This window comes from Cynocephalus volans, chromosome 17 (genome assembly GCF_027409185.1).
Source record: "Cynocephalus volans isolate mCynVol1 chromosome 17, mCynVol1.pri, whole genome shotgun sequence".
Classification (NCBI taxonomy): Eukaryota; Metazoa; Chordata; class Mammalia; order Dermoptera; family Cynocephalidae; genus Cynocephalus; species Cynocephalus volans.
Window position 1 is genome coordinate 9847052 of NC_084476.1, and position 20483 is coordinate 9867534.

General features: G+C 54.4%; 1 protein-coding gene across 1 annotated transcript in view; it reads left to right on the forward strand.

The window, feature by feature from the left end:
* The window catches only part of NIBAN2 (niban apoptosis regulator 2), a 48366-nt gene that overhangs the window by 9845 nt on the left and 18038 nt on the right, over positions 1-20483 (forward strand). Inside the window, exon 2 of the mRNA XM_063082244.1 lies at positions 19672-19802. Within this exon, the coding sequence (XP_062938314.1) occupies positions 19672-19802 (131 nt within the window). The remainder of the gene's footprint in view (positions 1-19671; positions 19803-20483) is intronic.

Below are 20483 nucleotides of genomic sequence, written 5' to 3' on the forward strand. Positions count from 1 at the left end.
CCATGGCTCACTGTGTGACTTTGGTCAAGGGGTGTCTCCTCTCTGGGCCTCAGTTCCCCCATCTCTAAAAGGGGGGTAATCCCATCTCTCGACGAGGGTGGTGGGGATGGGGAGATGATTTGAACTATGTGGTTGAATACACTAAGCCCTTTCTGTCTCCCTGACCTGAGGCCAACCAGGATCTCAGAAACTCTTTGTTTCTTTTTGCCCAGAGGTGGGGACCCCTCTCTCTGTGCAGAGGGGTTACTTTCTCAGTGACCTGAGAGTCTGCCTGGTCTTGGGAGGCCGAACCTCCAATCCAGGCCAGTGAGAAATGGCTGTCCTGCTCAACTTTCCTGTTTTCCTGTTGAGATTGTGGCAGAATCTGAGAGGAGCTGCTTCTGGGGCCTGCCCTGCAGGCGGGAGGCTGGGCGGCTGGCCTGGCCTGGAGTGCCCCCCAGATGGGGCCCAGCAGACTTCCTGTGAGATTAGGGGCTGAGCCCCTCCCTCCTTTCTCTCTTCTTACAGTCCCCTGTGTGGCTTCTGAGAGTCCAGCTCTGTGGATGGGAGGTTGGTCTAGCCTCAGACCTGCTCAGACCTGTGTGGCCTTGGGTATACCCACCTGTACTATGGTCCTCAGTTTGCCCCATGGTTCCATGGTGGGGTGAGATGAGAGTATCTGTTTGTGGAGTGACCTCACTGATTAACATGTGTCAACCTCCTTCCAGACCCTCCTGTGCCCTCAGGGTCAAGTTCCAGACCCTGAAAGTCCCTATAGAACTCACAGACCAACCCCTGCAGCCAGGAATATTCTTCCCGACCCCAGGGGGTTGGGTTGGGACCCTACCTCAGGGCTCCCACAGCCCCTAGCCTACCCCATGTAGCTCTTCTTACAAGATGTGATTCTGACTCCTTCCTGTCTGTGGTATGAGCACCTGGGGGGCTCACTTATCAGGGCCCTGGGGTGGACAGTGTGGCCTTGCAGGTCAGAACTTGCTCTACCAGCTGCTGGCCAAGTGCCCCGAGGACAGTTATTGTAGCTCTTTACCCCTTAGTTTCATTAGCTGTAAAATGGGAATGATAATAACCATTCACTGGCTTGTAAAGATTATTATATTATGCTCGTAAAGCACAGTAAATGCTCAGTAATCGATAACTATAATTAACATTGGTGTAAATTAACACCCCAGCAGTGAATGAATGGATAAATGCCATTGCAAGGTCCTTTGTCCTCACAGCATAGGGACCCGGAGCTCTCTGGATGAAGGGCTTGGTAGGTGCAGAGTGTGTGTGTCGGTGGGGAGGTGGTCACAGAGGGTGGGGCAGATGCAGGAGGGCTCAGAGGGCCCTGGGTGGTCCGACTTCCCCTCCACTCATAGAGGAAGGAGTGGTTTGGGCCCCGCCATGTCTGCGACCGCATGCAAGAGGTGCGTGCAGCCCCCCACGGCTTCCTTCCTCCCGCGTGTATTCCTCTCAGGGTGACTCACTGGCTTCGAGCCCTTTGTGCCTGCTCTTGAGCCCTGAGGGTGAGGCCTGGAGAGGCTGAGGTGAGGGGTTCACCCTTGGACAGGCTGACCCTCCCTCTGGGTTCCCCACCCTCTGTGTTCCTGGCCCTTCTGCAGTACCAGAGTGCTGGGCCTGGAAGCCTGGACTCAAGTGACCAGGTGGTATTAGATTGGGTTGCTTGGAGGTGAACTCTGACCTCTCCCTCAGACCTATGGTGGCTCCTACCTGCCAGCATCTGCCAAAGGTCACGTCCTCATGGCCCCAGAGGCTTGCTCTTTCAACTTGGAGCTTCCCCTATATTGCTGCTGCTGCTGTTACATAAGCAATATATAGTGGTCTAAAAAAACTTGGAAAATACAGATAAGGAATAGGAAGAAAATGAAGGTCACTGATGAACCTACCCCCCAGAAATAATGGCTTTCAGGCATATTCCTCATGCATAATCTGTTCTTCTACCTTAATAGTGGGTTGTGGTCATCTGCAGACGTGTTGCTTCCCTACAGCTTATCGAAAGGCTACAGGATATTCCATTATGCCCAGTATTCTGTATTTTAACTTGCTCAGCCAAACCCCTATCACTGGGCAGTTGGGTTGTTTGTATTTTTCATTGTTGTGAATGGCGCTATGTCACAAAGCTTTTAGCATTGTTGTGGCATTAACCCATTGATTCCACCATCATTTAGAGCCTGCTCGGTGTCAGGCTGTGTGCTGGGACTGGGGGTCCTGGGTGGGGAGGTGGCCATGGTTCTCAATTTCTTGAGGACCCCCATCTGGGGAAGATAGACCCAGCCTGAGTCACAGTGGAACTGGGAACTAAGGGCATCTTTGGAAGCCCAGGGAGAAGTACTAGACCAGACTTAGAGAGTCCTGGAAGCCTTTAAAGGAGGCAACGTCTAAATTGAAACCTAAAGGATGGAGGAGGAGGAGAGAGTTACAGGCAGAGGGGCAGCTCTGCAAAGGCCCAAAGCAGAGAGAGCGCAGGTATTGAGAGAACCAAAATGTGCCAGAAATTGGTGCCGTGGCTCTTGCTGTGGTGGCAGCACCTCCCATGTGCACGCTTCGGTGGTTGTTTTTCAAAGTGCCATGACACCTGTCTCTGTGGGGCAGGTATCACTGGCTTCCCTTCTGCTAATGGGGACACAGAAGCACAGTGGTGTGCCTGCCCCAGGTGAGTGGCTGGCAGGCCCAGGCCTTACCACCCACGACAGGCCGGAGGGGGCAGCGGAGGCTGAAGTGCAGGAACTGCTCAGCTCCAGTTTCTCAGGCTCTTTGCAGGTGCCGGATCATTTGACAGGATCCGAGCAGGAAGTGGAAACTGAGGATCAGAGCTTAGGTGACCACCTCGGTTTGCGTGATGGGTGACCTTTTTTGCTGCTGATGTGTGACATTGGGCTGGCCGGCTGTCTCCAGCTCCAGTCCTACGCCCAGCCCCACCTCCACCTGTGCAGGAAGAGCCCTGCCTGATTGGAGAACTCCTGGTTAACACTGTCTCTGGGGGCTGGGTGGCTCTGTCCCCAAGCCAGAGTTAATCTTTCTGGGAAGTTAACCTTTCTGGGAAAACCGCATCCTCCTCCTGCGTCTTAAGTTGTCTCAGAGACTGAGTTGCAGAGCTCTGGTGTAATCTCACACAGTCAGTGGACAAATACTTACGTACTAAGTGCTTTGCTAGGTGACAGGGTCCCTGCCCTTGTGGGGGAAACAGACACTAAACAATGAATTGTTCTGACCTGAATGGGGGCTGGTGACGGTCAGGGAGAGTGCCTATCAGTGCCCTAGGTGGACACCAGTGACAGGTGGAACTCAGGATCAGTTTGATCAAGGCTGAATGGTGGCTCCACTGGGCCTGCCGATGTGTTGGGAAGGAATGTTGTCTTATGTCACAGTTGGAGGGTGTCAGGGCCTTGAAGTGCCAGCACAATGGTGTTCAGCCCTTCCACATGGCAGATGAGGAGACAGATGAGGGGCTTACACAAGGTCACCCAGCAACAGTCAGGTACCTGGACTTTGGGCCCAGTGCTTGTAGCCCCATGTCACCTCCCCATTTCACTGCCCAATGATGGGGAGACAGTGAACCCCTCCCTACTCACCCTCTAGGGACCCCCAGGGAAGCAGGTGCAGAACTTGGAGCCCATTGGCTGAGCAGAGGCTCCCATGAAACACAAATGGCAGTCATGCAAGTGCCAGTGATAGGAACCAGAGGCTGGCAGGGCCCCTTAGGGGATTTGCTCTCCCATCTCCCCTTCTGGAACTTGAGGAGACCTACAGCTGGTGACCCAAGGGCAGGGCAGGGCCCACTGCTGGCCAAGCTCAGAGGGGCAGGCCAAGGGAGTCTTGCTGTTTGAATAAACTTTCCATCTTCAGTCTGCAGAAAGCGTCTCCATGCCGAGGGTCCTCGGCATTCCAGCCTGGGATTGGGTTTCCTTCTGGCCCAGCTGCAAGCACATGGGTGAATTTTCATATTGGCTCATCTTCCCCCTCCCTTTCTTCGCTTCTCTCCCTCTGTCTCTTCCTGCCTGGTGTATAGAAGACAGAATCCCTCCCCCACCTCACTTGCTGGCAGGACCCTGGGAGCTGGAAGCTGCAGGCAGCAGTGTATGTGGTGGGTGGGCAGGTGGGTGATGGTTGGGCAGGGAAGAGTCTGGGGTTCTGAGGAAGCTTGGGAAGAAGTCTGGCTTGGACTTAGTGAAAAGGACATTGGCATTAGAGGGCATTTGGCTAGTGAAATGTGTGGGGCTTGAATTTCTGTTTTGCCCTTTTCCATTAGGGTAGGGCCGCAGTACTGGCACTTATTAGTTATTAGTTCTTACTAGAACAGCAGCTGGCATTTACTGGGCTCTTACCATTGGTCAGGCAGGGTGTCAAGTGTTTCTCACACATCATCTTATTTAGTCCTCACAACAGCCCTTTCAGGTGGGTACTATTTTTATACCCATTTTATGGCTAAAGAAACTGAGACTCAGCAAGGTCATGGTCAGTGGCAGGGCTGGGTCTGTCTGGCTCCAAAATTTGTGTTTTCACTGCTAACCTCCCTCCTGGGATGGAATCTTCTCCACACCTCCTTGCCAATTGGCATCCAGCCAGATATTTTTTTTTTGGTGGCTGGCTGGTACAGGGATCCGAACTCTTGACCTTAGTGCTTTGGTATTATCAGCACTGTGCTCTAACCAAGTGAGCTAGCCAGCTCCTGTCTGTCTTGAGAACAGGGTCACTTGAGAACAGGTTCCAGTTTGGCCTGGGCTTGGCTATGGCTGGGCTTCCCCAGCATCTGTTTTCCCAGGGAATAATCCCACTCTTAGGATTTGGGGAGAGGAGCAAAGTCCTCCTCCCTTTGCCTTAGCAGCCCCTACCTGGTACTCAGCCCTCTACAGCTTCATTCATCACCTACTAAGCAAGTCTGAGGCATAGTGTTGAAACCCTGCAGGTATTTTCATTAGCATCAGTCTGGATGTCTTAGTTAATGCAATAAGACAAGAAAAAGAAACAGAGAGAGAAATACAAGTACAGGACACCAGGAGAGCCCTCAAGGGGTTCAGGGCACGTGGTCAACAAAGTACTTTCCCATCTAGTCTCTCCCTTTAGACTTATCTGGCCCAGGAGGCTACCTATGGGGAGCAGAGGCTTGGAGAGACAAGGAGCTTGCCTAGGGCCACAGAGTTGGTGACAGCTGAGCAGGTACTTAGGGGCCCGTGATTTTCCAGCTGGTGCCATCTCTGGTGATTGACGCAGCGGCTGAGGGAGAGAAGTGCGAGACTGGAGCCTCCACCACCCACGGTGCAGTGGAGCAGAGGGTCTGTGGTTGGCCAAGGCTTGGTGGCGTGCGGTTAGTTTGGGTGTTTGCTTCACTGATGTTTCTCTTTCTACTTCCTCTTTCTAATTAATTAACCTGTGAGGGACAAGAACCCAGAAAGATCGGACCCCAAGCGTGTCACCTTTCCATCCCCTGTCTATCTTCCTAGGGGACCGGGTAGCTGCTGTTCCAGTTGCCCTTTGCTGGTCTCCATTTTGTGGCATGAAACACATCACAGAAAACTGCTTTAGCGCTTGTGACAGATCCCACTGTCCACCCTGATCACTCATTCCTGGTCACCAACCCTCAGACAGAGGGAACTCCTTCCAGCTCTTCAGTCAGTACCTTTGATAATACAAGGCCCCGTTTGTTGAGGCTCTGTGGATTCACCCATTTCATCAAACCCTATGACAACCCGGCAGGGTTGGTACTGCTGCTTCTCCCATTTTACAACTCAGGAAACTGAGGTTCAGAGAGAATTAAGCCACATGCTCAAATTAAGCTGCAGCCAGCGAGTGATGGAGTTAGTATTTGAACTGAGATTTGATTCCAGAACCTTGAACACTACACTGTTCAGGGAAAGTGCCCTTCTTGGCAGAGGACATACTGATAAATACTGTATTTTATGGAATGGATTAATGCTTTCTTGCATGTCCAAATCTTTGCCTTTCCTGGCCCTTCTTCTTGGCACGCTCTCCCTTCCCAGCTTCCTCCTTCACCTGGCTAGCACCTCTTCACATCGCAGGTTCTGCCTCCCTCTGGAAGTCTTCCCTGATTGCAGCTGGGCCAGTCACCTTCCTCTGGGCTTCATGTGCTTCTCGCTCCCAGTCCGGGCACTTTCCCATTGTAGTTTTTTGTTGACAGTCTGTCTCCTTTGTTAGCATGGTGTCCCCTTGATGGCAGAGGCTGGGTTTGTCTTGCTGTCTCCTGAGTATCCTGTCCCCTGTGGTTGCTGAATGAATGAATGAACATGAAACTTTTCCTGGCCAGGGGAAACTTGGTGGAGGGTTCTCAAACGGGCCTAAGACAGGGGTCCAGGCCCGTGGTGGGTACCTGCCAATGCGTGTGTGCTGTGGGCAGAGCTCCCAGGGTCCCCAGTCCAGCTCTGTGCTCTGGACTTGGGCTGAGAGAAGGATATCTCGGGACTGTAGCATGGGGGCGCCCTCCTGTGGCCTGGAGCAGTTTCAACAGGTGGCCAGGCCCCAGGTTATAAGGACCCAGGCTCCAGTGGGGGTGTGAGGGTGACGAAGGAATGGAGGCACAGGATGTCAGTGAGAAAAAGTCCACAGCAGTGAGGGGGTGGAGCATAGCGTTTCTAAAACTGCTGTCATAGGTCAGCCACCTGCTGTGTGCCCAGCAAGTACCTCCGATCCTGACAACAACAGCCGTCTAATTATGCCCAATGCACAGAGCAGAAAGTTGAGGCTCAGAGTAGAGACCACTGGACCACAAAACTGGGGAGCATTGAGCAGAGGGGTGAGGAGGATGTACAGTGTGAGGTAGTCGGGCCTCTTGGGGCATCTTGCGGTTTGGAGGGGGGTCCTCCAAGCTGCCTTGGGCCCCTTTTTCATGGCTCCTTGGTCTGGGGTGTGGCTGTGGCAGGGGATGGTGCAGGAAGCAGCCTTGGGAGCCCACCTGCAGCGTGCTGCTGAGCACTGCCTGGGGTGGGTGTGGGCCTGGCATTGCCCCCGGGGCAGGCCAGGGTGGGTGAGGGTGGGCTGGCCTGCCCTGGGTGGGTGATGCTGCCTGGGGGCCTTGGCACCACTGTTCCACCCTGCCCAGCTTGGTCTGTGTTCCCAGAGAGCAGGGCTGCCTGGGCCCTGGGCTCCCAGAACAAGCCGCCAACTGTAGGCTGTGGGCCCAGGCGCGCCAGGCGGGCAGGGTGGGATGAGAGGGCTTTTGTTTCTCTCTGTTTGTGTCAAGATGGGAATCGACTTCCTCCCATGGAGGCGGCCTCGAGGTGTAAAGGAAAGGGCAGCCCCAGGGGCGGGTCCCCAGTCTGCCTTTTTCCTGGCATTTCCCTGGGCTGCCCCCTCCGTGCCCGCCCTTCCCTGTCCTGGTCATAGCTGAGCCCTGGTTAAACATTTGCTAACATGGAGCGTTTTAAAGGCAGCTTTGTGAGAAATCCTGGCTGACTCCTCCTGGCTCCACCAGCTCGCCCCCAATCTGCCTTCCTGCTGAGGTGACCCAGCCAGCCTTGGCCTCCACACATCCTTCCCTGACACACAGTGGCCGCCCAGGTGGCCATTTTGGCATCTGACACTGAGGGACCTTCTGCCCAGAGGTCTGTCACTCAGCACTTGTTTATTGAGCAACACACCTGGGCCAGGCGGGAGCTGGGTGCTGAGGAGACAGCAGGGAACAGGTCTGGGTCCGTGGGGAGCCATGGTTGAGGAAGCCATTCCCAAGGCTGTGGTAGCTGTGCTTGAGAAGAGCGCCAAGGAGAGGGCAGGGTGTGGCAGCAAGGGGACCTGGACCTGAGGGACAGTTCCTGAGGAGGTGGCCTTTGAGCCAGGGAGGAGGAGGAGGAGTTTGCCAGGCAGAAGGTATGGATGGACCCTGGGAGAACATTCCAGATCAGAGACCCCAAAACTGGAGGCCAGATTTTCTCCTCTGGGTACAAAAGTCCCACTGACTTCTTTCTCCCCTAGCTGATATCAGAGGTGCTGGGCCACTAACAGGTGATGGGACCTCAGGCAGCTTCTTCCCCATTCCCCTAGCCTCGGTTTCCCCATCTGTCCAAAGGCAAGCTTGGACTTGATCTCAGAGGGCATTCCCAGTTCTAGTGGTCTGTTATCAGCATATGAGGTTGGCTCATTAATGAGAGAACGTGCCAGGGCAGGGATTCTACTGTTGCCAAAGGTTAAGATAACAGCCATGTGTCTATACAGTTCACCTGGCCCTTCGACTGTTGCTAACAACAGAAGCCAGCAAAAGCCAATGTCTCCTGAGGCCCCCCAGCCACTGCGTGAGGTGGGGGATGGGGGGGGACTATGACATTATACCCATTTTACAGATGAGGAGACTGAGCCTCAGAGATACCTTTCTGAGCTCAGGGTTTGCTTCTTGTTTTGAGTTTGGCTCCAAAACATACCTGCCTTTGTGAGAAGCCCACCCTCGTCCACCAAGGCCACTTCCGAGCTAGGTGCCAAGGATACAGATGTGAACATGATGACCTGGGTAGCTGCCAGTGGAGTGAAGAATATCCCAGCAGAGAATCAATAAATATATCCCAACTCTTCTCCCTTTTGGCACAGTTCTAGGTGCTGGGATAGAGCAGTGAACAAAAGTAGACTTTGGTTTACATCCCGGTTTTGCTCTTACCCGTGTGATGTTGGGCAAGTCACTTAGCCTCTCTGAGCCTCAGCTTCCTCATCCATAGAGCGAGTTTAATAGTCCATCCCTGTGAGGGTTAAATGAAATAATGTTGACAATAATTGTTAACATATACTGGGAGCTGCCTCTGTGCCTGGCACTGGCCTAACTGTAACATGCATTAGCTCATGCTGCAATTATTATTATAATTACATGCAAATAGAGAATGGCAGAGCATGGTGATGGAGGAGTTGATGTGTGAGCAGGGCCTTGAGTCTGGCTAAGATTTTGAACGGTGGAAATGAGGGGAAGGGTGCTCTAGCCAGGGGCACAGCATAGTTGAAAGCAGGGTGTTAGGACATGGCCAGGATAGGGGGATGGGAAGGGAGGCAGGGTTGAGATCATGGATCTTAGATTTGATTCAGTGTGACCTGTTTGGAACTGTCATGTGCCAGGTTCCATGGCAGGTGCTGAGACTGTGGTGATGGGTGAGTGCACGGTTTGCTGGGCCTGTTGGAGTCCAGCAAAATACCTTACAGAGTGCTTCTCATGATGATCTTCTGGATGTTTCCACAGCTCTTGGAGTCTAGGTTCAACCAGCCTGAGTTCAAAACCTAGCTGGGATTCCAGCTCCTCTGCTGGACAGCTGACTGACCTTGGACATGTTCTTGGACCTCAGAGCCTCAGTTTCCTTGATGGGGGGGGTGATACTGGTACCACCTCCTGGGGCTGTTGTCAGGGCTGAATGTCAAACTGCAGTAAATTTCCCCCAGAGTGCCTGGTCCGTGGGGCAGGAGTGAGGTGTCTCCAGCCCACATGGTGCCCTCTAGCTGTGCCATGATAGGCAGGTTCCTTCCTTAACTGCACCATGCCTTCTTTCCTTGTTTGTCCCTGAGGGTGGACAGATGCCCATAAAGCCTCTAGCATAGAGCTGGCACACACGTGGTCAGGTGGCCATCATTATTAGGCCTTGGCATGCTGTGGGTTGTTGTATTTATGGCAAGAGGTTTTTCCTTGTTAATAACTGGCCTCTGGGAAGGGGTGATCTAGCGGAGGATCCCTTCAGGACACCTCAGGCTGGCAGGGAGGGAAACCTCATGTGGCAGCCACCTTCCCAAGGAAGAAGGACAGTGCTGTGCACATTCCCTAACCCCTAGTACCCAGCCAAGGCCCCTGGGTGGGGTATAAGCCTCCCTTTCTGTGGTGAGGAATTTCTAGGGTGTGTATGGAGCTTCATTGCTCAATGAGGGTGGAGGCTCCCTGCAGGCATGGCCTGGCTCAAGATCGTTCCTCTGGCCTTGTGCTCTGGGCTTCCTTCCCTTGTCTACTATGTGCCAGGCCCAGTCCTAGCTGCAGCAGGTACTGTCTGGGAGAGTCTGACAAAGAACAGACCTTTACCCACTGGGAGATCAACGGGAGCTGTGGGAGTAAGTGGGGGGCACCAACCCAGCTCAGGGACTTTGCATGGGAAGGCACGTACAGTGGAAGAGCTGAGGAATGAGCTCAGCAGAAGAGTGGGAAGTGTTCCAGGCCTGGGGAGCAGCCTGTGCAAGACCCCAGACGACTCAGGGTCCTGGGGCATACTAAGGAACTTGGCTTTTATCCCAAAGACAATGGGAGCCATGGGAGGTTTTTGAGCGGGGGAGATTCAGGTGATTCCCCTCTGGCCCCGGTGTGTGGGAAAGATCAGAGGGAGCCAGGAGTGAAAGGGGCAGAGATGTGGAGGCTGTGGCAGGCATAAGAGGGGAGTGGCCTGGCTGGGGACAGTGACTAGTGGTGCAGGCTTGGTTGAGCTGTGCTGGCCTCTTGACTAGCCCCTAGTCAGCTAGGAAGCACACCTCACCCTGCTGACCTTGTGCTGGGGAGTAGGGCGTGACTGGGTGGGAATCCAGCAGGGCCTGTTCCTCTTGGGCCCAGAAGTGAGGTTCCAGCGACCTGCTGTTGTCGTACATGTGCTCTGAACCTACCCCTTCTTCCAGGGGTGACTTGTGGAGTGACCTTGGATCTGTCCCCTGCCCTCTCTGCTGCTCTTCCCCTCCTGGACAAGAATTGACAGGGAATGGGGGTCATTCAACTGTCCTACCCCCTCCCTGGCTTTGGTTCTGCAGTGTTCCTGGTTGCTAGTTCAGGCTCTTTGCATAGGCAGACTGCCAACCTCCTTTCTTGCTGGCTGATGGAGCCTGTCATTACCCCTTACTCCCAGCTTCCCACCTGATTACAGGTCCTGAGCAGGAGCAGCATGTCAGCTCTTCTGACAGAGGCCACCCACAGGGCCAGTGCTGCATGGAGGTCCTGCCTCCAGAGGCCAGCAGTCTGGGAGGTGGGCAAGAGATGGATTGGCCCAAATTTGGGCTCCCTGTTAGACTCAGACTATTCTGGATCCATATCATTTATAATCTGTGTGTCTCCAGAGAAGTCATTTAACCTCTCTGAGCCTCAGTGTCCACCTCTGTGAAGTGGGTACAATGCATGAAATAATGTGTGTAAACATGGAGTACCGTGCTGGGCACAGAGATGATGCTGGACAAGTGGCTGCTGCTATCATGTGTTAATAGTGACAATAGGGGTGGTTGAGTAGAAAGGCCCTAGGCTAGGCTCTGGCAGCCTGACATGTCAACCCAGCTCTGTTGAGACATGCTGTGTGACCCTGGGAGAGTGTCATCACCTCTCTGGACTCAGCTCTCCCTGCCGTCCCAGGTGGATGAAGGAGATGGTGGTACTTGGATTGTGGGGTGGAGAGGAGGGGGGTGGTGTCCTTAGCTGCCTCCCCCACCTCTCCAATCTGGACCTGCTCCCCAGTGCTCTGGGAACCAGGCAGGCAGGTTCTGATCCTGCCCCGCCCTGCAGGGTGCTGTCACCTGCCTGGTTTCAGTCGGCAAACCTTTCAGCCCTGCAGTCCTGAAACCCTGAAACCGGGCTGGGCCTCGTGGGTGAGGTATGTCCCTGGAGCCCACTGGAGGGACCAGATGAGCAGGGAAAGGTCTGGCACAGTTCCCTTAGCTTGGGCCAAACTGGGGCTGGGTCCAATGTAAGTCCCCCATGGTTGATACAAGGCTGGGTGTGATCACGGCTGGAGATTGTCGTTTGTCCTGGTACCTGATCATCAGCATGGAGCAGTGCTTTAGGCTCGTTCCAGACCTGGGCTCAGATCCCACCTCTGCTGCTCCTCAGCTGAGTGACTTGGCAGGGGATCTCATTTTTGGGGGCTTAGTCTTCTCCTCTGAAACATTATGCCAAAACCAATACCACCTGCCCCAAGACTGAGCTGAGGATTTGTGGGGGTGGTCTGGGCTCAGGGAGGGCCATGAGAAGACAAAGACGAAACTCCTTGGCTTGGCATTAGAGGCTTCCAGGATATACCTTTCTAGGTCCATTCTGCAAGGACCCCTGCATCCTTCCTCTCATCCTCAGCTCAGCAAGCCCCTTCTCCTCTCTGAGCCTCAGTTTCCCCATCTGCATAATGGGCCCAGTACCCCTTCCCCCAGCTCCCCAAGGCTCCAGGGAACTTTAGACCACACTGAGGCCTCCCCAGTTCTTGCCCAGTCCTGCTATCTGCAGAGGAAGTAGTGTGATCCTTAACGCTGTCAGTCTGGAAAATCGAAGATTAACGTTCTTCCGGCTGCCTTGGCTGCTGTTGGTGCTGGTCCTGGGGGTGGGCCAGGCTGGGAGTTGTTCAGCCTGTTTTAAAGGGCCTCTCCCTGGGTGAGAAGAATCTTGGACAAGAGACACTTTATGGCACCCCCATTAGTGACATACCTCCCCCTTGCCAGGGTGAAGTGCTTTATGCTCATAAGCTCATTGATCTCATAACCTGGTCAGGTAGATACTGTTGTGCCATTTTGCAGAGGGGCAAACAGAGGCTCAGACAGGAGAAATGACTTGGCGAAGGCCACACAGCCAGTGGGTAGTGAAGCTGGGACTTGAACCCAGAGCCTGCATGCCCATGTGGAGATGGTGCCCTGTTCTCAGGTGGGGTGCTGCCTCGTCCTCCCCCCAGTCCTTCTGTCATCTGACGGGGCTGTGGTTAGCTCCTGGTCAGAGCTGACTCACCAGCAGCTCAGAGTGGGTGCCGTGGCCAGCATCCTGGGGCTAGGGCGGCACTGATTAGATTATTGTTGAGATTTTAGGTCAGCTGAGCTGATGGGGACCTACCCATCCATTTTAGACGTAGGAAAACTGAGGCCCAACAGAAGATGGACAAGTAAGGGTCCAGTGAGTGTGAAGGTTCTCTGCCAGCTCTGACCAGATGGGACTGAGTGGAGGCTGGAGACCCCAGACCCCAGTGCTGGCTCAGAAGCACACCAACTGTGTGACCTTGGAAAGTCACTTTGCCTCTCTGAGCCTCAGTTTCCTCATCTGTAAAATGGGGATAGTAAAGCCTTCTTTGCCTGCCTCTTGGGACTAGGCAAGGACCCAGCAAGAGAATGTAAAATGAGGGCTTAGCAAATTGTATTGTATTGCTTCGTGAGAGGCCATTGGGATGAAGAGGCTTTATGGAGTGGGAGCTTTGTGCAGGTTTCGGAGTGAAACAAGGTTCAAAACACCCATCTATTTCCCCTTCCAGGCCGTGTGCCTTTGGATAAGTCACTGAGTCTCCCTGAGCCTCAGTTTTCTTATCTGTGAGATGGAGGTGATAATACCTGTTAGGATTAAATAGGCTATCCGACATGCAGTAAGTTCTCTGTGGATAGGCACACCTGGTAAACTCCGAGAGTTCTGGGGGCAGGGTTAGGAGGATAGGCTGGTACAGGGGTCCCTTTGGGTCACTCTCGATAGTCCCAAAGGGTGCAGCCCTTGGAGACAAGGATCTAGTCAACTGGAGGCCAAAGCCATCCTCAGATCCACAGATCACTGCCTTACTCAACAGGCTCACTGAAAGGCTTGGTTCTGATCTCCAAAACAAACCCCAATAGATAGTGTGTGTGTGTTTCACCCTGGCCCTGTGTCCTGGGAAGTGGCCTCTTCAGAGCTGGATGGAGCCCACTACCCTCTTGCAGATATCACATGGAGACGGAGGCTTGGGGTGGGCAGTGGTTTCTTGAGGCTGCAGAGCACAGTGGTGGCTGGGCCCAGAGCCGGACACTCAACCCTGCTCCCAGAATTCACAGGCTGCCCTCTTGGGCAAATAAGGGAATCAGGACCCCCGCAGGCAGGCCCTTCCTGTGACAGCTTGCATAAGGGCTCAATATGTTTGTGTTGATGGAGTGAAATACCTCTCATGAGCCATTTAGTTGGTCTGAGCCTTGGTTTTTACAACTGGAAAGTGGGGATTTTTCTTTTCATGGACTCACCTCTGGGGCCACTTGAATCTGCACGTGTGTGTTGCAGCAGAGAAGTGAGTCCTGCTTCTGACTGCGGTGCGTTTACCCCCTAATTCTGGGGGATGTTGCTGGCAGAGGCCCACAAAGGGGGACAACGAATGGCTGTGGATGGCAGCAGAGGCTGAGGATCATGACAAGGGAGTCCAGCCCAGGTCAGACGGGACCCCAGGTTCCTGGGGATTCCCTGCACACATGCACACGCATGCACACACGTGCACACACGCATGCATATGCACACATGCACACGTCCCTGCCTCCTTTGCCTGTGCTGTTTCTTCCTACTTGTGGGTGCTTTTTTGTCTCATCTTTGTCTGTTGAAGACCTTATCATCATCATCATCATTATTATTTTTTTTTTTAAAAGATGACCAGTAAGGGGATCTTAACCCTTGACTTGGTGTTGTCAGCACCATGCTCAGCCAGTGAGCTAACCGGCCATCCCTATATAGGATCCGAACCCGTGGCCCTGGTGTTATCAGCACCGCACTCTCCCGAGTGAGCTATGGGCCAGCCCTCTAACCATCATTATTATTATTTTGTGATTCTTGTCCTGGTTCTTTAGAAAAAAATCTTTATTGGATTTTTTCAAACTGTAAAGGTTATATCTGCCAATAAAAATTTTAAACAGTGTCCTACAATGGTTGTTATAAGCTGAGCACTATTATGATTAGTAGTGACATTTATGGAGGCCCTGGGCTGAGTGCTTCACAGGCTGTCTGCATCGTGCAAAGTGCAGTGATGAACGGGTTCTGTTATACTCATTTTGCACACAAGGAGCTCGAGGCTGTGAGGGAGCAGGGCAGCTGGCAGGGTGCTCATTAGCCTGCTCATTAGCAGCACCTAGCGCTGAGTCAATGAGGGGCGGGAGAGGGGTGGGCGTATGGATGAGAAAGTGTGTAAGGCGGGCAAGGCTGGCACATGACCTCAGACTGCCCCGCCCCAGCATCTCTGTACCTCGCAGAAGCCAGGGCCGCCCAGTTCCTGGGCCCGGGAGCCCCGAGGCTGGCCCTGCCTCTGGAGGTGGGGCCACAGCCTGTTTCCTCTCTGCCCTCTGAGGGGGAGGGATGCCCTGGGGCCCTGTGGATGGTGGTCAGAGCCAGGGCTGGGAGGGGGTCGGCAGTCTGCAGCTGTAACCTTGATTGCCTCAGTCTTGCTGTGTGACCTCAGGTGAGCCCCTCACCCTCTCTGGCTCAGATTCACCTTTGGGGTGACAAACCTTGGTCTCAAAGCCCATCTGACATCTGTCCCAATTCCATGGCATGTGCTGTATCCAGAGGCTGTGGGAGGAAAGTGGAAGACCTGGTGTGGGTGGGTGTGGAAGAAAGAGGGGCACCGAGGCCCCTGGCACCATGCAGAGACACCCAGGCAGGGACACTGCGGTGGGAACTGGAGTGGTAAAGTCCTGCTGGCAGCTCCAGGGAGATAGCTGCTGCAGGGTGGCAGGAAGGAACGTGGAGTGCTGAGCAGCATTTACAGAGAGGGCTGTAGAGGACCCCCATGGCCAGGGGGCCACCTGGATCACCGTGGCCTCAGAGCTCAGCAGGCTGGGAGCGTGGCAAGGCCTGGCTCTCCTGCCTGGGTCTTTTTCCAGCAGGGTGTCGCCAGAGGGCCCTGCACGACCCTGTTCCAGGCTTCTCCCCTTTGAGCCCTTTGTCCCCTGTTCCAGGCTTCTCCCCTATGAGCCCTTTGTCCAAGCTGGACCCCCTCTGAGTGCGGCTGGCTTTTTGGGTCCTTCTGGCCCCACAGCCCCTGAGTCCTCCTCCTCTGTTTCTGGGGCATTTCCTTTGCACCAAGCACGTGGCAGTTTCTCCCCAGCTGAGTTAGGACATCTTTCAAGAATGTGCTTGGGGCTGCCTCTGCCAAGAAGCCATCCTGCGGCCCTGTTCCCCCCAGTCTTCCTTTTCCAGCTTCCTTTCCAGTCTTCCTTGGCTGCCAGATTTATGCTGAGTGTACCCAGTTCCCTGATACCGCTCCGTGTCATCCTCTTAGTCCTTAACCCCTTGCAGAACCCTGCCACCCCACCCCTTGCCTGGCGCTTCTCCAGTGTCCTGATGCCTGCCCCACGGCCTTCCCCCATCCCTACCAGTGACCATTTGGTGATTAGACACCCCCCCCCGCCTTGCAGAGCACCCACTTTTGCCAGGCCAGGTGCCAGGGTTCCAGTGATGAGAAGGAGCCTGGTCCACCTGTGGGGTTTGCAACCCTTAGACAAATACTAGCATCCTTCCCTATCCCAGTCCATTTGGCTCCTGAATTCAGAGAGCAAGACTGGGCACTGAGAAATCCCACACTCTGATGTGTTTGGTTCTAGAATTTCAGATAGCAAAGCGTTCATCTAAAAATGGATCCAGATCTATATACAGCCATGTGCCATATAACAATGGATCACATATACAACAGTAGTCCCAAACGATTTAATGGAGCTGAAAAATTCCTTTTCTGTGTTTAGATACACAAATACCATTGTGTTACTGTCATCTACAGCATTCAGTACAGTAACGTGCTGCACAGGTTTGTAGCCTAGAAGCCACGTAGGTTTCTGTAGGTGCACTCTGTGATGTTCACACAATGACAAAATTGCTTAACAATGCATTTCTCAGAAAGTGTCCCAGTCGGGCCGAGCCCATGGCGCACTTGGTAGAGTGCTGCGCTGGCAGCGCGGCGACGCTCCCGCCGCGGGTTCGGATCCTATATAGGACTGACTGGTGCACTCACTGGCTGAGTGCCGGTCACGAAAAAACGACAAAAAAAAAAAAAAAAAAAGAAAGTGTCCCAGTCATTCAGTGATGCGTGACTGTAGTTCTTGATTTTGGATAGCAAGGCACGTCTGTAACTACAATTGCATGAAATTAGGGCCGTGGCCACTGCAGTCTGTTTTGGGGGTGCAGCGTGTATGGGGCTGCATCCTCTCTTCCCTCTCTATTAAGTGGAGCTCCCCCAGGCACCCTCTCCCCTTCTCCATCCTCTGCCCCGTGACGACTTTTTCCCCAGCCCTGTGCCCTCCTCTCCTGGACTCTGGCCCCACAGTCTCACCTGGATAACTCGTCCATGCCCCAGCGTGACTGATCCAGAATGAATCTCATCCTTGGCCCTCTGCCCGTGCCCTGGCCCCTCTTGGCCCCAATGCTTTAGGCCAGTCAGCAGCACCCACTTGGCTCAGGACGCAAGCCTCAGCCTTGTCTCGGCCTGTGGCTCCCACGCTGACAGGGTCACCACGTCCTTCTGCCTCTCACTTCTGTAGTGCTTCCTGCAGCTTCCTCCCAGCCCACAGCCCCGCCTGCCCCTCAATGGCATGTGCCTGGGTCTTCTCCTGGCCCAGCCTTGCCCTTCTGTCCCCCTCCCCAGTCCAGCCCAGGGGTCCTCCTGAATGCAGCTCCTCCTGCCTGGACTTGGTTCTGGGCTGTGCTGACCCTGCAGCTGAGAGTGGGCTGTGGTCAGGCAGACCTGGGTTCGAGTCCTCACACAGGATTGCAGCTTCCTCTGGGGCCTGGCTCCTTGATGGTCAGGGTGGCAGATTCCAGCCCTTTGGGAAATAATGTTCCGTCTGAGGGATGAGTGCACTGGGGCTGGTTGGGTCTCCCGGAGCTGTGGCTGAAGGACCCTCGAGAGCCGCCGGCCCAAGACTGCTCATCCTGTGGTCACACTGGTGGATGCTCATTAGGTACTTGGGGTGTGGACAAAACCCAGGCTGAGAACCCTGGGTCTATGAGCCTCCTTATCCCTAAAATAGGAAAATAGTGACCCCAACTCCCTAGGGTTTTCATGAAGATTCTTTGGGATCATGTGTGCGAAACTCGCCTGGCCATGGGATTGACAGTCAATAAATGACGACAACAGTGATTATTGATATCGTCAGCTACGGTCCTCTCTTCTCCATTGGCCCCAGTTCATCACCCTGTCTCTCCTGTCCCCTCCCCCGCCTCATCGTTTTTCAAAACAATTCCCATGGTCTCTGAGAGAGTTGAGTTCTAGTTGTTTATGGTTTTTAAAAAACAGGCATTCAAAGTAAATTCCTCATTTGTTCTTCCCTTTCTCCCCACAAATTGGTAATTGGACAGACATGACCTCATTCCAGGAAAGGGGCTCACAGGCACGACCAGGAGGTGGAGGGGGTGCTTCCAGAAGAGTGGGCTGCCCTCACCCCCCATCATCACTGAGGGGGCTTAGTGGTGTGGGCAAACACCAGAAGGGTCGGGTTGGGGCCAAGACCCTGGTATGGCATGTGGCATGTAGGACGTGGCATGTGCTCTCTGCTCTCCTTCTGGGCCACCACCTCCTGGCTGGGCCCCAGGATTGCATCCCAGCTCCACCAGCCGCTAGCTGTGTGACCTTGTGCCAGACATTTAGCCTTTCTGGGTCGGTCTCAGTTTCCTCCTCTGTAAAGTGAGGATAACATGGGCCCTACGTCACAGAGCTATTAAGAGGATTAAGTGAGATGCTGTCCTAGCCAGGTGCCCGGAGACTAGCCATGGGAGGGGCAGGCTCCTGTCAGCCTCTTCTCCTCTGAGAAAGATCCAGCTCTTCGGAACCTGGAATCCAAGACTGTCAGAGGTGGCAGGGCCCGTCCATCATTGAGTCCAGCCTTCTCAGTGTGCAGGGGGAGACTGAGGCCCAGAGAGGGGAGCTGCACAGTGGGCCAGCACAAACCCCAGGTCAGGACTCAAGCTGCAGCTTCTTGAGACCAGGAAGCCTTTCCCTCATCATGGACCACAACCCTCTCTCGGCCTCAGTTTCTTCATCTGTAAATGGGATGCCCCGGCAGCACCCGTACTGAGCCCGAAGTGTGCTGCGCTGCTCTAGCGTCCACAGCACCTGCCTTCTCTGTTCATAAACTTTTTAGCAGAAGAGAGAAGCAAGTGGGCAGTGAAAGCAACAGGGTTCCTACCTGTAGTGGATGAACTAATTTTAGCATGTTTATGTTTAATTATGAAAGGAATCGTGACTAATATAACTCAAATGCTATAAAAGTGAATGAAGCAGAAAATGAAGCCCCGTGTGCCTTCCCCACGCCCACACCTACAGGTCCTACCCTTAACAGCCAGGAGGGCTCCCTCTGGACCCTTCCCTCTCAGTGCCTCAGCGTAAATAGTTTATACGCACAGTAGGAACAATTATTTCAATGGGACGATATTCAGCATGTGCTTCTGTAACTTGCTTTCTTCACTTAACAGAAGGGCAGGCACCTTCCCTTTGCTGGCACATGTCCGTATAGATCCCCTCCAACTTTCCACTGTCCTGGGTGATCGCTCCCCGTTAGGCACGCATTAGCTTGTCATGGCCCTGGTGCCTCTCCGTCTCCACACTCTCCCGCGGGCTGCTCTGTGGGGCAGGTTAGCAGTAGGCATGTGCGCCACAGGGCACGGCACCTCACTTGTGCCCCCCGGGCCCGCCGCCCCCGACAGGCTGCCCCGCTCCCAGCGCACCAGCTCTGGGTGAAGGCGCCGTGTCTGCACGGGAGGAAAAGGAGCCCCGGTTCCGTTTGCATTTGCTGTGTTACTGGCAAGGCTGAGCACCTTCTTGGTCTGTTGGTTTTTGTTTTCTCTGTCTATGGCTGTTGCCCACGTTCCTGTCTGGAGGGTCACCCTTTCCCCAGGCAGTTGACTTGAGTGCAGGAAATACATGACTTTGGCCAGAAACGCAGCGTGGACGAGAGCCAGGAGCGTGTGCAAACAACTCTACAGGCAGGACTTTGGGGCTTTGCAGACTCCCCTTCCTGGGTCAGTTTCCCGACAACCTCACACTCCTCTTTGTCCTTCCCTTTCAGAGAGAACCGGGAAGATCCTGAGGGAGTTCCTCCATTTTTACCAGGACCAGTATGGCGTGGCGCTCTTCAGCAGCATGCGCTACGAGATCGAGGGCACGGGGCTGCCGCAGGCCCAGCTGCTCTGGCGCAAGGTGAGGGGCGCCAGCAGGGCTAGGCAGGCTCGGCCACCCCTGGCCACGTGGCTCGTGCGAGTGACTTTACTTCTCCCGGCCTCAGTTTCCCATTGCTGCCATGATGGTCTCTGAGGGCCGCATCCACTTCTGAGCAGACAGATACTCCGGGTTGTGTAGTCGAGGCCCCTTCATTCACCTGGTGTGGTTCTCCCCAGCTCCTTCTCAATGAGCCTCAGTTTACTCATCTGTCAAATGGGGTGAGAACACTTGCTTCACAGGGTAAACAAGATGTGCCTGGGAGCAAGGAGGGTGCACAGGGTGTCGGCTGATGCCGATGTCATCAGCGGCCTTGTCTTTATCCCTCTGTGGGTAGTAGGAGTGTGTTTGCCCAGGAAATACTTGTTGAGTGAGGGATAGGAGGCTTCCTGGGGGTGAACATGGGCTGGACAAGGCACCAAAGCTCTTTGGGAAGGAGACGCTGTGACTGGCCCAGGTATGGGGCTGGGGGCAGACGGTGCAAAGGAGGGGAGGGGGTGTGGGGAGCGCAGGTGGGGCTCTGAGTCCCTGGCTGGAAGCTGCTGCTCCTGAGTCTGAGCACTCGGCGATTGGGCAGCCCTTGGCCCCGGGGATGGTGTCATTCCCTACAGCGACCTTCACCCTCTTCACCTCTGGGTGCCCAGGCAGGTGGCAAAGGGAGGA